Source organism: Cherax quadricarinatus, chromosome 3 (genome assembly GCF_038502225.1).
Source record: "Cherax quadricarinatus isolate ZL_2023a chromosome 3, ASM3850222v1, whole genome shotgun sequence".
Lineage (NCBI taxonomy): Eukaryota > Metazoa > Arthropoda > Malacostraca > Decapoda > Parastacidae > Cherax > Cherax quadricarinatus.
Window position 1 is genome coordinate 7,690,817 of NC_091294.1, and position 13,661 is coordinate 7,704,477.

A 13,661-nucleotide genomic window follows, 5' to 3' on the forward strand; every position below is an offset into this window, starting at 1 on the left:
CATCAAATTTCATACTTTTGGTGTCACTATGATGAAGAAAAGATTCTCTATTTTTTCATAAGAAAACATAATTTTTTTTTTTTTGAAATTTGGGGGACCCTGAGAACAAGTCTCTGAGAGGGCCTGTGGACCCTGAAAGGGTTAATGTACACCAAAAATGAAAGAAATCAGACCATAAATAGCGAGTTCACTTCTAGGCCATTAGCGGCTGCTTAGCAGTATATTTTTGCATGGTTTTTATGGTTATATTCTCGGTTTTTCAGTCTCATTTTATAGAATGGGAGATATATTACAGAATTTTGTGTAAATAAAAATTCCAAATGGAAAGCAAGAGTAATGTAAGAGGGGCCTGGAGCCATGAGTAATGAACAGAGAAAATGTTATTTTAGTGCCAGGAATGTCTGCATTGTTTATTCTGGACCCTATTTTGAAATTGGCATCTGTGAAATTGGCCAAATTGCCAATTTCTGACCACTTTATTGGGTAGTTGAAATAGGTGAATGGGTGGTTTCTTGTATGCAGTCGACAGACTAGAAGTTTATTCAGGTACTATACACAAATACAGTTACAGAGATTATCATACATAGCAGCGTATGTATAGAGAACCTAGGATAACCCAAAAAAGTTAGACAAAGTGACTTATTTCCAGTACCTGGCTTGGGCTTGCCATGATTTTTGGTAAATATTGTTTTTTTCTCAGTTGTTTGTTGGGCTATCTCATTGAAACTTGGGCAATGTATGATGGAAAGATGCTTCTTAACGTTCAAAAAAAAAATAAAAAAGACGGACAATAAATAAGGGAGTTCACTTCTCAGCCATTAGCTGCCTCTCTGTGGTATATTTTCGCATGATTTTTATGGTTGTATTCTCGTTTTTTTGGTCTCATTTGATAGAATGAAGATATATTACAGAAATAGACATGATTTTGATTGCTTTCATGATGAAAAGTGCCTTGAAATTGAGCTCAAAGTAGCGGAAATGTTCGATTTTTGTTGATGTTCAATGAACTTTGTGCAAGTCAAGTTGGTTAATTTTATTAAGTGTATTCTAACCTAACCACTCTGTAATCTGGCAAACTCAGTAATCCGGCACACTACAGGTCCCAATGATGCTGGATTTGTGATGGAGGACCTGTACTTATAATGTCATTACCTTCAGAAAAAGATTCTGTACCATTTCAGAAGAAAAAAAAATTAAGTGGGCATTGGGAGCAACATTAATTTCATCTATCTGGACAGTGAAAGGGTTTAAAAGTATCACCCTTTGTTCAGTATCTCGTCTTGAAAGTTCTCAAAACAACAGATGCCAAACTAATGATGATACTCTCCAAGTCACTCTTTCCCCATAGGCTGGAATATTGCTGTGTATTAACAGCCCCCTTTCAAGGCAGGCAAAACTGCCGAGCTGGAAAATGCACAGAGAACCTTCAGTTCATATAAACTCAGAAAGCACTTAAATTACCAGGAGTGCCTGAAGTCCCTAGATTTGTACTCCTTGGAATGCAGGCAAGAAAGATACACCATAATCTACACATGGAAGATACTGGAGGGATTGGTACCAAACCTGCACACCAAAATTACCACTGATAAACACAAGAGGTTATTCAGATGGTGCAGGATACTTTCAATGAATAGCAGGGAAGTGACGGGTACGCTGAGAAAATTCAAAGTTTTTTATTAAAGGACCATGACTCTTCAACACCCTCCTTTCATGCATAAGGGGTTTCAGTACACATGTTGAACTGTGGCCAGCAGGCACCAGCAGCTTGATCGATCAGACCAGCAACCAGGAAGCCTGATCTGGGAAAGGGATTCAGAAATGAAAAACTTGGTAGATTTTTCTTTTCTTTTTTTTTAAACACATCGGAAGTTTCCCACCAAGGCAAGAAAGAAAAGGAAGAAAGAAAAACTCAAAACGAAAGAAAAATACTTTCATCATCATTCAACACTTTCACCATCACTCATACATAATCACTGTCCTTGACAGTTTAGAAGTCCCTCCAAACTGCCAATACCCCAAACCCCTCCTTTAAAGAGCAGGCATTGTACTTCCCATTTCCAGGGCTCAAATCCAGCTTACCAGTTTCCCTGAATCCCTTCACAAAATATTACCCCGCTCACACTCCAACAGCTCGTCAGGTCCCAAAAACCATTTGTCTCCATTCACTCCCATCTAACATCCTCACACATGCTTGCTGGAAGTCCAAGCCCCTCACCCACAAAACTTCCTTAACACCCTCCCTCCAACTTTTTTTTGATGACAACCCTTACCCCGCCTTCCTTCACCTACAGATTTATATGCTCTCCAAGTCATTCTACTTTGTTCCATTCTTTCTAAATGACCAAACCACCTCAACAACCCCTCATCAGCCCTCAGACTAATACTTTCAGTAACTCCACACCTCCTCCTAATTTCCACACTCCAAATTCTCTGCATAATATTTACACCACACACTGCCCTTAGACACGACATCTCCACTGCCTCCACCCGCCTCCTTGCTGCAGCATTGACAACTCAAGCTTCACACCCATATAAGAGTGTTGGTACCACTATACATTCGTACATTACCTTCTTTGTCTCCATGGAAAACATGTTTTGTCTCCACAGATACCTCAACGTACCACTCGCGTTTTTTCCTTCATCATTCTATGGCTAACCTCATCCTTCATAAATTTATGCACTGACAAGTCAACTCCCAAATATCTGAAAACATTCACTTCTTCCATACTCCCTCTCTCCAATGTTGACTTATACACCAAAATTTACATTGTACAGTGCAAGTCCATGATTCATGTATTTTTTATCTTTTCGGTACACACTTTGACCTTGGCAAGAAATAGCCAAAGTGTTAAAATCATAATAACAAAACTATTATATTATAATTATGTCATTTAAACATGCAATTTTACTGTTACCTGGCTTACGATGTCCTCCTGCACACTGGTCAATTAAGAGCATAAGAAGGAAGCCAAGGACAAGCGGGGGACCAACCAGGTTGTGCAGCTCCACATGACTTATCTCCTCTTGTGTAGTGTCAGTGTGTGCTTCACTTGGGCTTACTATATGGGAGAAATTCAAGAAGCATTAAAATTGCCATAAATCAGGTGGATAATCTGAATTGAAGTCTATTTAGTTAATTTACTACTTTAACAATACTAAGATTTACACATGACAGGAACAGAACACAAAATGAATTACAGTAGGGCCCCAATATACAACATTAATGTGTATCCAAAAACTTAAAATTGTTTCAACTTCATTGTTTTATCTTTCTTTCAACACACTGGCCGCATCCCACTGAGGCGGGGTGGCCCAAAAGGAAAAACGAAAGTTTCTCCTTTTACATTTAGTAATATATACAGGAGAAGGGGCCACTAGCCCCCTGCTTCCGGCATTGTTTTATACTGTGCTAAATTGTAATACTGTACTGTATTTTTTATGTACTATATCAAAACTGAAATTCTTCTACAAAACTTACTAAAACCATATAGCGTAAACTAGTTGAATATTCAATTTTCTTGTGTTCACTGTAACTCGCCTAATGACTATATATACAATTACAGCACTGTTATTGCCTTTTTAATCTTAAGTTAGTCTTAAACTTGCCTGAAATACTCTGCATATAAAGGGGCTTTTGGCATGTTCACCAAATTGCTACGCTCCTCTGTACAAACTTGTATTATGCTAAAATAAAATAGCTAATGTTATTGCTAATTCATCCTAGGTTGTTTGGTATTCAAAACCTATTTTCCCATCATAAATAATGTACATAAATGAGGATAGTGAGGCTCAGGTTAGGGAGTGTAGGAGAGAGGAAGATTACTTCCCAGTAAAAGTAGGTTTTAGACAAGGATGTGTATTGTCACCATAGTTGTTTAATCCTTTCAGGGTCCACAACTTATATCACTACTACTACTACTACCACCACTAGTATTGCACCTCACTCTGAGCCTATATATACCCTCTGTGTCCATGCACTGTTTGTAACGGCTTGACAAAGCTCCTGGAGAGCGAAATGTTGCCACAATAAAATGTCACATTAGTTGCACTTGTGTCCTTTTACTTTACAGATACTTCGAGTACACCACGGCAAACAATACTTTCACCAAACTCATGCCTACACCAGTGAAAGGAGACAACTGTGGCCGAGATGTATCTTTTGTTTGCTACAATAATGCTTATGCCACATGTGTATAAGCACAGTGTGAAATCATACTGGTCAACAGACTGCCTGATTGCAACCCCAGGTTTCAGTGTTATAATAAGAGTGAATCAATTTGTGCTACTATTACGTATGCTTCACTTCTCAGACAAAACCAAGCCTAACAGAAACAACAGGTTATATAAGATTAGGAATGTGTTCATGTATCTCAAACAGAAATTCAATATGTATTTTTATCCCTTCAGGAAGCTTATTATTGATGAGTCTTTGATTCTGTTCAAAGGAAGACTCTCATTCAAGCGGTATATACCAAGCAAGAGGAAACGCTTTGGTATAAAGTTGTTTGTGCTTTGTGATTGCTACAGTGGTCTTGTATTGGATATAATTGTGTACACTGGAAGTAATACATTGCGAGATACCAGGAAGTTACTGGGTATCTCCGGTGATGTGGTTAGAACAATGATGGAACCATATCTTGGTAAGGGACATATTTTATATACTGACAACTGGTACACAAGCCCCTTACTCAGTGATTTCTTGCAAGTGAACATGACAGATATGTGTGGCACAGTGCATGCAAATCGTAAACACATGCCCAGGTTCGACACTGGCACTCGTAGAGGCGAGGTGCAGGTGTTTGTTGCCAATGACATTATGGCATTTTGGTGGAATGACAAACGAGATGTCACACTGTTGTCATCAGTTCACCCTAAAGAAATGGCAGACACTGGCAGGCAGCATAGAGAGAGAGAGAGAGAGCAATGAACCCATTCTAAAACTTGCAGCTGTGATTGACTACACCCTCAATATGTGTTCAGTGGACAAATGTGACATGCAGATTGGGTTTGCTGATTGTGTTTGCAAGAGTTATAAGAGGTACATAAAACTCTTTTTCCATATTCTGGACATTTCCATGCTCAATGCTTATAATATGTATAAGATGAGGACCAGAAACAAACCACCATATGGCGAATTTTGTTTGTCATCAGACAAATAATAATCAAGTACCAAGGAACAACACCTGCAATAGAAAACTGCCCATGAAATTATCAACAACTACCTTCTCATCTGAAGCATGGTGATCACTTCCTAACAAAACTGCCTGCTACTGTTTTCAAGAAAAAGGCTCGGAAGAGGTGTTACGTCTGTGCACATACAAAAGAGCGCCCACAACAATGCAGAGACAGTCGTTTTGTGTGTGAGGAGTGTAAAACACCATTGTGCATGACACCACATTTCAAAGACTTCCACAGGCTGCAGAACTTCTAGAAACAAGTCCTGTGACTGTATATGTGTATATTAAATATAGAAAAATAGTAATAAACAACATTTTATATTGTTCATTTGTGTAAACAAGTTTTGTAAACAATATAGTGACAACAGTGTTTGTGCAGTTATTGTGTAGTAAAGAAAGAGAAAAAACTTACAAAATAATGCTCATATTGGTCTCACAAGCCATAAAAGTTACTTAAAAAAAAAAAAAAAAGTACAAAAAAAAAAAAAAAAAAAAATTATTACCAGGTGACCGGCAGTCGGCGATGTTGCCGTATGCCAGCCATCTTCTGTCAACTTCACGCTTCCATATCTCGGTAAGTATTGATGGCAAAATTTTTTTTATAGCTTATAATGTTCAGAAAAAAAAAAACTATCTTTTCATAGGAAAAAATCATTTTTTTTTTTCAAATTTTTTCCAACCGTGAGAACAGGTTTGGGAGAGGGCCTGCCAACCCTGAAAGGGTTAAGATTACATTCTCTGAAAATTACCTTTGTGACTTGTGTGTATGCTGAATAAAGCATTAACGCCTTCTGGTATAATAACTGACAATGCTGTTCCTACTAGTAAACCTGCTCCTAGCACCGTCACCACCTCCATGCGGTCCTGAAATGACATCATAAACTAGTCACACTTACAGCATAAATACATAAAAAAGATAATGACTGTATAGTGTTAAAAAAAAAAAAAACAACTGCATGTCCAAAAGACAAATCACATATAGGTAGTCCTGTAATAAGTTTATATATAGTACATACAATACAGTAAAAAACTTGCAGGCACTGTCTGTACGTGAATGCTTACAATTAAAATATACTATGAGACTTACTAATCATTTTTGTAAGGCAATGTAGTATCAAGTTTGTAAAGTGCCTCTTCAGCCAGTGAAAAACAAATAGAACACTGCTCTTAATTAAATTAAACACAGTAATTTAAAATTACTGCATGAAGTTGTGAGAAATACTAAATTTTATATATTTCAATAATTTTTTCAATAATAAACACAAATTAACCCATTCAGGGTCTAGAGGCCCTTTCCTAAACTTGTTCTCAGGGTTGAAAATTTTTCGGAAAAAAAAAAAAAATGTTCTTATGAAGAGATAGGGAATCTTTTCCCCAATCATAATAACACCAAAAGTATGAAATTTGATGGAAAACTTATGGAATTATGCTCTCGCAAAGTTAGCGGTCTCGACGATGTTTACGCATCGGCGATTTCGCCCACTTTGAGCCCTATTTTCGGCCAATTGCAATGTACTAGTCGACAAAAATCATACCTATTTCACTAGAACTCCATTTTTTCTATTGAATGATTAAAAGAAACCACCCATTTACCGATTTCAACTATCCAATAAGGTGGTCAGAAATTAGCAATTTTGCCAATTTCACACAAATTTCAAAAGATGCCAATTTCCAAATAGGGTCCAGAATAAACAAGACAGACATTCTTGGCACTATAATAACATTTCCTCTATTCATTAGTCACGTCCCCAGGCCCTCTTACATTTCTTTTGCTTTCCACTTTGAATTTTTATTCTCACAAAAAATAGAAGATTTACTGTTATGCAGACTACTGCATTAGTGTAGAAATGGAATAAATAATACCAGCGCACTTGTGAAAGAATATTAGACTCGCCAGTTGACGTGTATTGGACACGTGGCATGATTTGTTTACTTTTGAACTTTGGCAAAAATCGAACATTTCTGCTACTCTGAGCTCAATTTCAAGATACAGTGGAACCTTGATTTACGAGTGTCCCAACTTATGAGTTTTTTGAGATACAAGCCATACTTGGGTCGATTTTTTGCTCTGAGTTAGGAGCCAACATTTGAGTTACGAGCCAGCTCCTCCCTCCCTCTTCCCCCTTCAACCCAAAACCTGGACACCTCGCATGTTTATCTATGATTTCATGCTTTAATTCCATGGAAATCACTCTCTTTTTCTTCTCAGAAATAATAATAATATATTAGTCAAGTCACTCAGTAAGTCAGTCAGTGAAGTTATTCAGTAAGTCAGTCAAGTCATTCAGTAAGTCAGTCCAGTCATTCAGTAGGTCAGTCAGTCAAGTCATTCAGTAAATCAGTCAAGTCACTCAATAAGTCATTCATTCAGTTCGGTCAGTCAGTCACACAAACTCATGTTAACCTCTTTTTCTGTGTACAATGTAACACTTCAGTTACGGCTACAGGTTATCACTCGTTTAATATCTTTGTTAATTCTAAGACCTACGTGCTTATACCTCTTCGTGCCACTTTCAGCAACACTAGTATGGCTACTGGGTGTCATGATTGCTTGGCAGATACAAGATATAGTAATTAAAATATCATAACACAATTGGCAAACACAGCTGCCTTGTAGGAGAGAAAGACTGGACACGTATGAACTAGGAATGCTGGGATGGTGGGGGGGTGGTGTTGGTGAGTGGTAGGGGAGGGCTCCCCGGCTGCTCTACAACAAAGTGGCCGCAAGAGAATTTTTTTTTTCCTTCCCACAAACTGAACCATGTTAAATTAATTATACAACGTGTTACATAAAATTGTGCAGCAATTCTTCAATGGCAGTCTACTGTATTATTACAATAACGCTAGAGCTTCAGTTCCCTAAATTAATAATAATAATAATAATAATAATAATAATAATAATAATAATAATAATAATAATAATAATAATAATAATAATAATAATAATAATAAAAATAATAATAAAAATAATAATATAATACTACAACTAATAAATTATTATAATGATAGAGCTTCAGTTCCCTAAATTAATAATAATAATAATGCATAATACGTACGTAATAATAATTCAGATTGCTTCTGCTAGTTGGCACAGCTGGTAAGCAGTAAACATGTTTACATCCCACTACTTTTCATTGTGATACCAATCAAAATCATCTCACTTTCTGTAATATGTCTTCCATTCTATAAAATGAGACCAGGAAAACTAGAATACAACCATAAATACTATATGAAAATACAGTGCAAAGTCACTGTTTTAAACCAAAAACATGGTCAATGTTTTTTTTTCTCTTTACGCACTGTGCACACTGACCACAGACCCATTCTTCCATGTGTAGGCCTACCAGCTTTCTCTTGCTAGATTTGAAGTTGCCAGAATTTAGGCGTACTAGTACGTGAATAATCCTGGTGCGTAAGCCGTACAAGTACGTTGGAAACCCTGAAAGGGTTAAATAATCAAGATGTTTTCAAACATTACATGAATAAAGCTGCACCACAGAAAACAACTAGAGCTGTTCATGTCCAATTAGTCTGAGAGTACTAACAAATAAACATTAAAGGTGCAATGTTTCAAAATGTAAATTTAGGGTGAACAAGAATGTGAGTACAGGTCGACCATCACTAATTGGGCAATCAGTTATCTGGTTCCATCAGTAATCCGGCACTAATTTTGGCTAGCATTAGTTCAAATTTCATCATTATACCGACTCAGAAATTGTGCAGATGGTTGTAAATCCACAGCAGCAAGCCAGTGGAGGAGAAATCAGTGATGAAAATGAGGAAGACATGATTAATTGTATTTTAACCTAACCACTCTGTAGTCTGGTAAACTCACTAATACGGCACACTACAGGTCCCAATGATGCTAGATTAGTTCTGTTCCAAAGTCTTTGGAACAGAACTTCTCCAGGCTGAGGGACTGACAACCTCAAATCTACGACTTCAAGAGTGATGGACTGATTACATCGTCTTCACATCTCAACTGCTCCCGCCTACTTTCTGTACTTGACTGAAGAAGCCTACTGTGTAGGCGAAACGTTTCGAAATAAAGATGCCTAAATGTTGCCTATGTGTCTTATCTACCATGCCAGATTAGTGATGGCCAACCTGTACCAGTAATAGTTGAATGACTATTTCCATGAATCATGAATATAGCAGGTGACACTACTTGTAGTATATAATGTAGGTGACTTTAACAAGTTATTGTTTGAGGAGGTGAAGTTAATTAAGTTAACTATAGTATGCAGTGTCTTATCCTCTATAAAATGCCAAACAGTATAAGCTATAATTTCTAATGCTTTCATGATCAATCAAAGTTTATTCTCCATAAGGTTTACAATGCAGGGTTTATAGATATTGGTTATTGTGTGGTTTACATGAAATAAAATACTAATTACAGAGGGGGGCCACTAGAACACCTAGCATGGCTAGGCATTTCGGGCAAACTTAGATTAATTCTTAACCCTAAATTATTACAAATTGTGGAATAAGTTGACTAAATACTAAGTGACTAAATACTAGTTTGTGAGTTTAGCAATGTGAATGCTTTTGTTTTGGCACAATACATAGTTTCTATATTAGAGTCTCACAGGCAAACTTATGACTAGTTAGGAATCATTATTTTAAGATTAAGATACGTATTTCTCTGCTTATAGTCAAATGGGTGAGTGAGTGAGTGTAAGTGTGAACCACCAGGTGGTTTTTATGTACACCTACCATCCGACTTACGACTGAGTTCGGTTCCGAGAAACCAGTCGTAAGTCGAAATGGTCGTAAGTCGAACTTTACTACTGAATATCAACAAAACATTTTTGTAATGACTTTTTTTTATTGTTTTATTTTGGTATTTCATGTATTACTTTACTTTTTATGTTGTTAGTACTGTATTTTATACTGTAAGGTTTAGGATAAACACTGTGTACAACACAAATAGTTGTTTATTTCCCAGAAATTTGGCATAAAAAACACGGTCGTAAGTTGAGTGGTCGTAAGTCGAGCAGGTCGTAAGTCGGATGGTAGGTGTAGTTAGTTGACGGGGTGTATTAGGGAGATAAGATGTTTTCTAACGGTAGTTTTGAAGGTGACGAATGTGTCTGCAGTTCTAGAGATTTCAGATAGGGTGTTCCAGATTTTAGGGCCTTTGACATACACTGAATTTTTGTAAAGGTTTAGTCGGACACGGAGAATGTCATAGATATGTTTGTGTCTGGTGTTATGCCTGTGGGTCCTGTCACAACTATTAATTAAGGAAGCATTTTAGGTCAAGGTTAATATTGGAATTCAAGGTCCTCTATATGTAGACTGCACAGTAGTAAGTGTGGATGTTCTGAACAGGGAGTAAGTTTAGATCCATGAAGAGTGGGGGGGGGGGGGGTTGCCAAGGATGGGATTTAGTGATTATTCTTACTGCAGCTTTTTGTCGAGTTATTATTGGCTTTAGGTGTATTGCTGCAGTTGATCCCCAAGCAGAAATAGCATAGGTGAGGTATGGATAAATGAGTGAATGGTATAGTGTGAGAAGGGCATTTTGCGGCACGTAGTATCGTATCTTGGAGAGGATCCCAACTGTTTTGGATACTTTTTTTGATGTGTGTTGGACATGGGTGCTGAAATTCAGGTTATTGTCAAGGTATAGGCCTAGGAATTTGCCCTCATTATGTCTGGCAATTAGAGTGCTGTCGATCTTAATGTTAAGTTGCGCAGCACCTGCTCTGCTACCAAACATAATATAGTAGGTTTTGTCAGTGTTAAGTGTAAGTTTATTGGCTGTCATCCAAGTTGATATTTTGAGCAGCTCCTCATTAACAATGGTGTTGAGGGTGGCAAGATTAGGGTGAGAGATGACACGAAGTCATGTCGTCAGCAAAGAGAATGGGTTTCAGGTGTTGGGAAACATTTGGAAGATCATTGATGTAAATGAGGAAGAGCAGGGGTCCAACGTCACTTCCCTGTGGAACTCCAGTATCAAGTGGCCGTGTTGATGATGCTGTGTCTTTAATGGTGACATACATATTAGTAAGGTAGGATTTGAAATATGCAAGCGCATGGCCTTTTATACCATAATGGTCAAGTTTGTGGAGTAGGATGCTGTGGTCTACTGTGTCAAAAGCTTTTCTTAGGTCAATAAAAATTCCTAGCAGATATTCCTTATTTTCCAATGCTGTGTAAAGCAGATCTAGCATTTTTACAATTGCATCATTAGTGCTTTTATTTTCCTGAATCCAAATTGGCAGGGGTTGAGTATGTTTTGTGCCACTGTAAATGAATACAGTCTCCTGTGCACGAGTTTCTCAAAGATTTTGGATAGCAGTGGTAAGTTTGATATTGGCCTATAGTTGTTTACATCTGTAGGGTCACCACCTTTATGTATTGGTGTAACCCTTGCTGTCTTGAGTAGTTTCGGGAAGGCGCTAGTTTCTAGTGACTTGTTAAAAAGTAATGAAATAGCATGTGAAAGGACATGGGCCGCTTGCTTGTACAATAATGGTGGGACATGAGACAGGTTCCCTGAGTTATTTTTAAGTGACTTTATAATCTCAGTGACTTCGGTGGGCTCAGTTGGTACAAGATAGAAGGAATTTGGGAAATTCCCATCTAGATAGTCCCCGGCATGGGTGTTGGTACGTGGGATTTTACTGGCAAGATTAGATCCCATCGTTTATCTTGTTAGCTGTTTCAGTGGGATGCAGTGGTGTTTCATTAGGTTTAGTTTTTTTCAGTTTGTGGGTGCCCAGAATCTGAGTGTGTTTTCCAGGTCTTTTTTTATATTTCCTCTTGTGTCAGTGAATCTGCTGGAGTAGTACAGTTGTTTGGCTTTCTTTATTACTTTGGTGAGAACTGATAAATAATGTTTAAGAATATCTTTGTGTATTAAGCCCTGTCTATACTGCTTTTCATATTGGTATTTCTCATCAATGGATTTCAGAATGCTGCTGGTTAGCCATGGGCAACCGGGCCGTTTATTCGTGATCTGTTTCGTTTTTATAGGACAATGTTTGTTGTATAATCTAAGTAAGTTGTTAAGAAAAATGTCTATTGCACTCTCACTACTCACACAATAATTACTGTACTATTACTACGAAAATTAATAGATTAAGTACAGTATGTCATGAATTCTTATCCATGTCTTTCCAAATCAAGCACAAGTTTCAAGGAAGAAAATTTCAAGAACGATAAAAACCTTTGATCTATAAGTTAAGTTTCAAGAGGAAAAATGCAATGTTAGATGTAAACTAGAAATTTAACATAGGATGTTAGCAGGGAGTAGAAGCTCAGTCTCAGCTCAATATGCCCAACCTAATTTGCTCGGTAGTGACCAGTGATACATTAAGATGGAGGCAGCAGCCTCTGTACTTCAATGGTAGTGGCAGCAGTGGCTGTGCATTAAGACCAAGGCAGATAATGACCCCTGCCTAAAGATGGAGGCAACAGCCTCTGCATTAAAACAGAGGCAGTGGCTTCTGCATCAAGATGGAGGTAGTGGCCTTTGCTTTAGGATGGAAGTGGCAGTCTCTGAATTAAGATGGAAGCAACCACCTTTACATCATGACAGAGGCAGCTACCTCTGCATTAGGATCTCTCACCAAAGGTTCCCTGATGTTGGTGATGGGCTCTTGATCCAAGTAATTGAACAGGTCTTCCTCTTCCTTAGATCATACCTGATTGCCTTACATTCCACAAGCTCAGTATGACCCATATGGGTTTAGCACTTTCTTAAAAATACAGTAATAATATTCTGAATTAAGACAGGTTGCCACCTTTGCATTATGATGGAGGCTGTCACTGCTACATTATATGTGATGGTGTTTGATGTTGATCGTCTGGTGGCTGACATGAGCATACTACCTCTCTATAACTCACAGCATGGGGGAGGGGATATCCATGCCCAAATACATGGAAACCATGCCTAGGCTGTCATTTAAAAAAAAAACAAAAGGGAACCTGGTTACAGATGTACGTCAATGACGAAATTAGGCACCACTACATTACATTAAGATGGCCAGGTGATCCCTGCAGCCAGTGCCAGATTTAGTTGAATAGAGTCCCTAGGCATTTCTACTTGTGAGGCCCCTCCTAATTCCCACCTTCACAACTAGAGGAAGACGGAAGTGTGGTTTAAACCAAATTAAGTGAACCAAAGGATGATGACGGGTGTCTGAAATGGCACAAGTCAGAATTCCTCCTCTAAAGGATGCAAGATGTTATTGTTAAATACTGTAGTGATTGAAAAAAGTATAAATGTTAAAATTAACACTGGAAAAACTTTTGCAATAACCAAACTTTGTAAACATTTTGTGGAATAAGCAGGAATTTTTAGGAAAATGAAATTATAAATTAACTGTTATATTTTTTAAAATACATATACATATGTGTATTTTAAAAAATACATATTAAGAAATAAATACATATTAAAAATGCATATTAAGAAATAAAGAAACTACAATCAAATACATTAAGACTAAAAAAAGTTTATTTTTAACCATC

The 13,661-nt window shown here is 37.5% G+C and overlaps 1 protein-coding gene across 1 annotated transcript in view; it reads right to left on the reverse strand.

Annotated features, from left to right (window-relative positions):
• Zip102B (Zinc/iron regulated transporter-related protein 102B) overlaps positions 1-13,661 on the reverse strand; it is a 111,633-nt gene that overhangs the window by 90,362 nt on the left and 7,610 nt on the right. Inside the window, exons 2-3 of the mRNA XM_053801478.2 lie at positions 5,927-6,041; positions 2,916-3,059 (exon numbers count right to left, since the gene is read on the reverse strand). Coding sequence (XP_053657453.1) covers positions 2,916-3,059; positions 5,927-6,041 — 259 coding nt within the window. The remainder of the gene's footprint in view (positions 1-2,915; positions 3,060-5,926; positions 6,042-13,661) is intronic.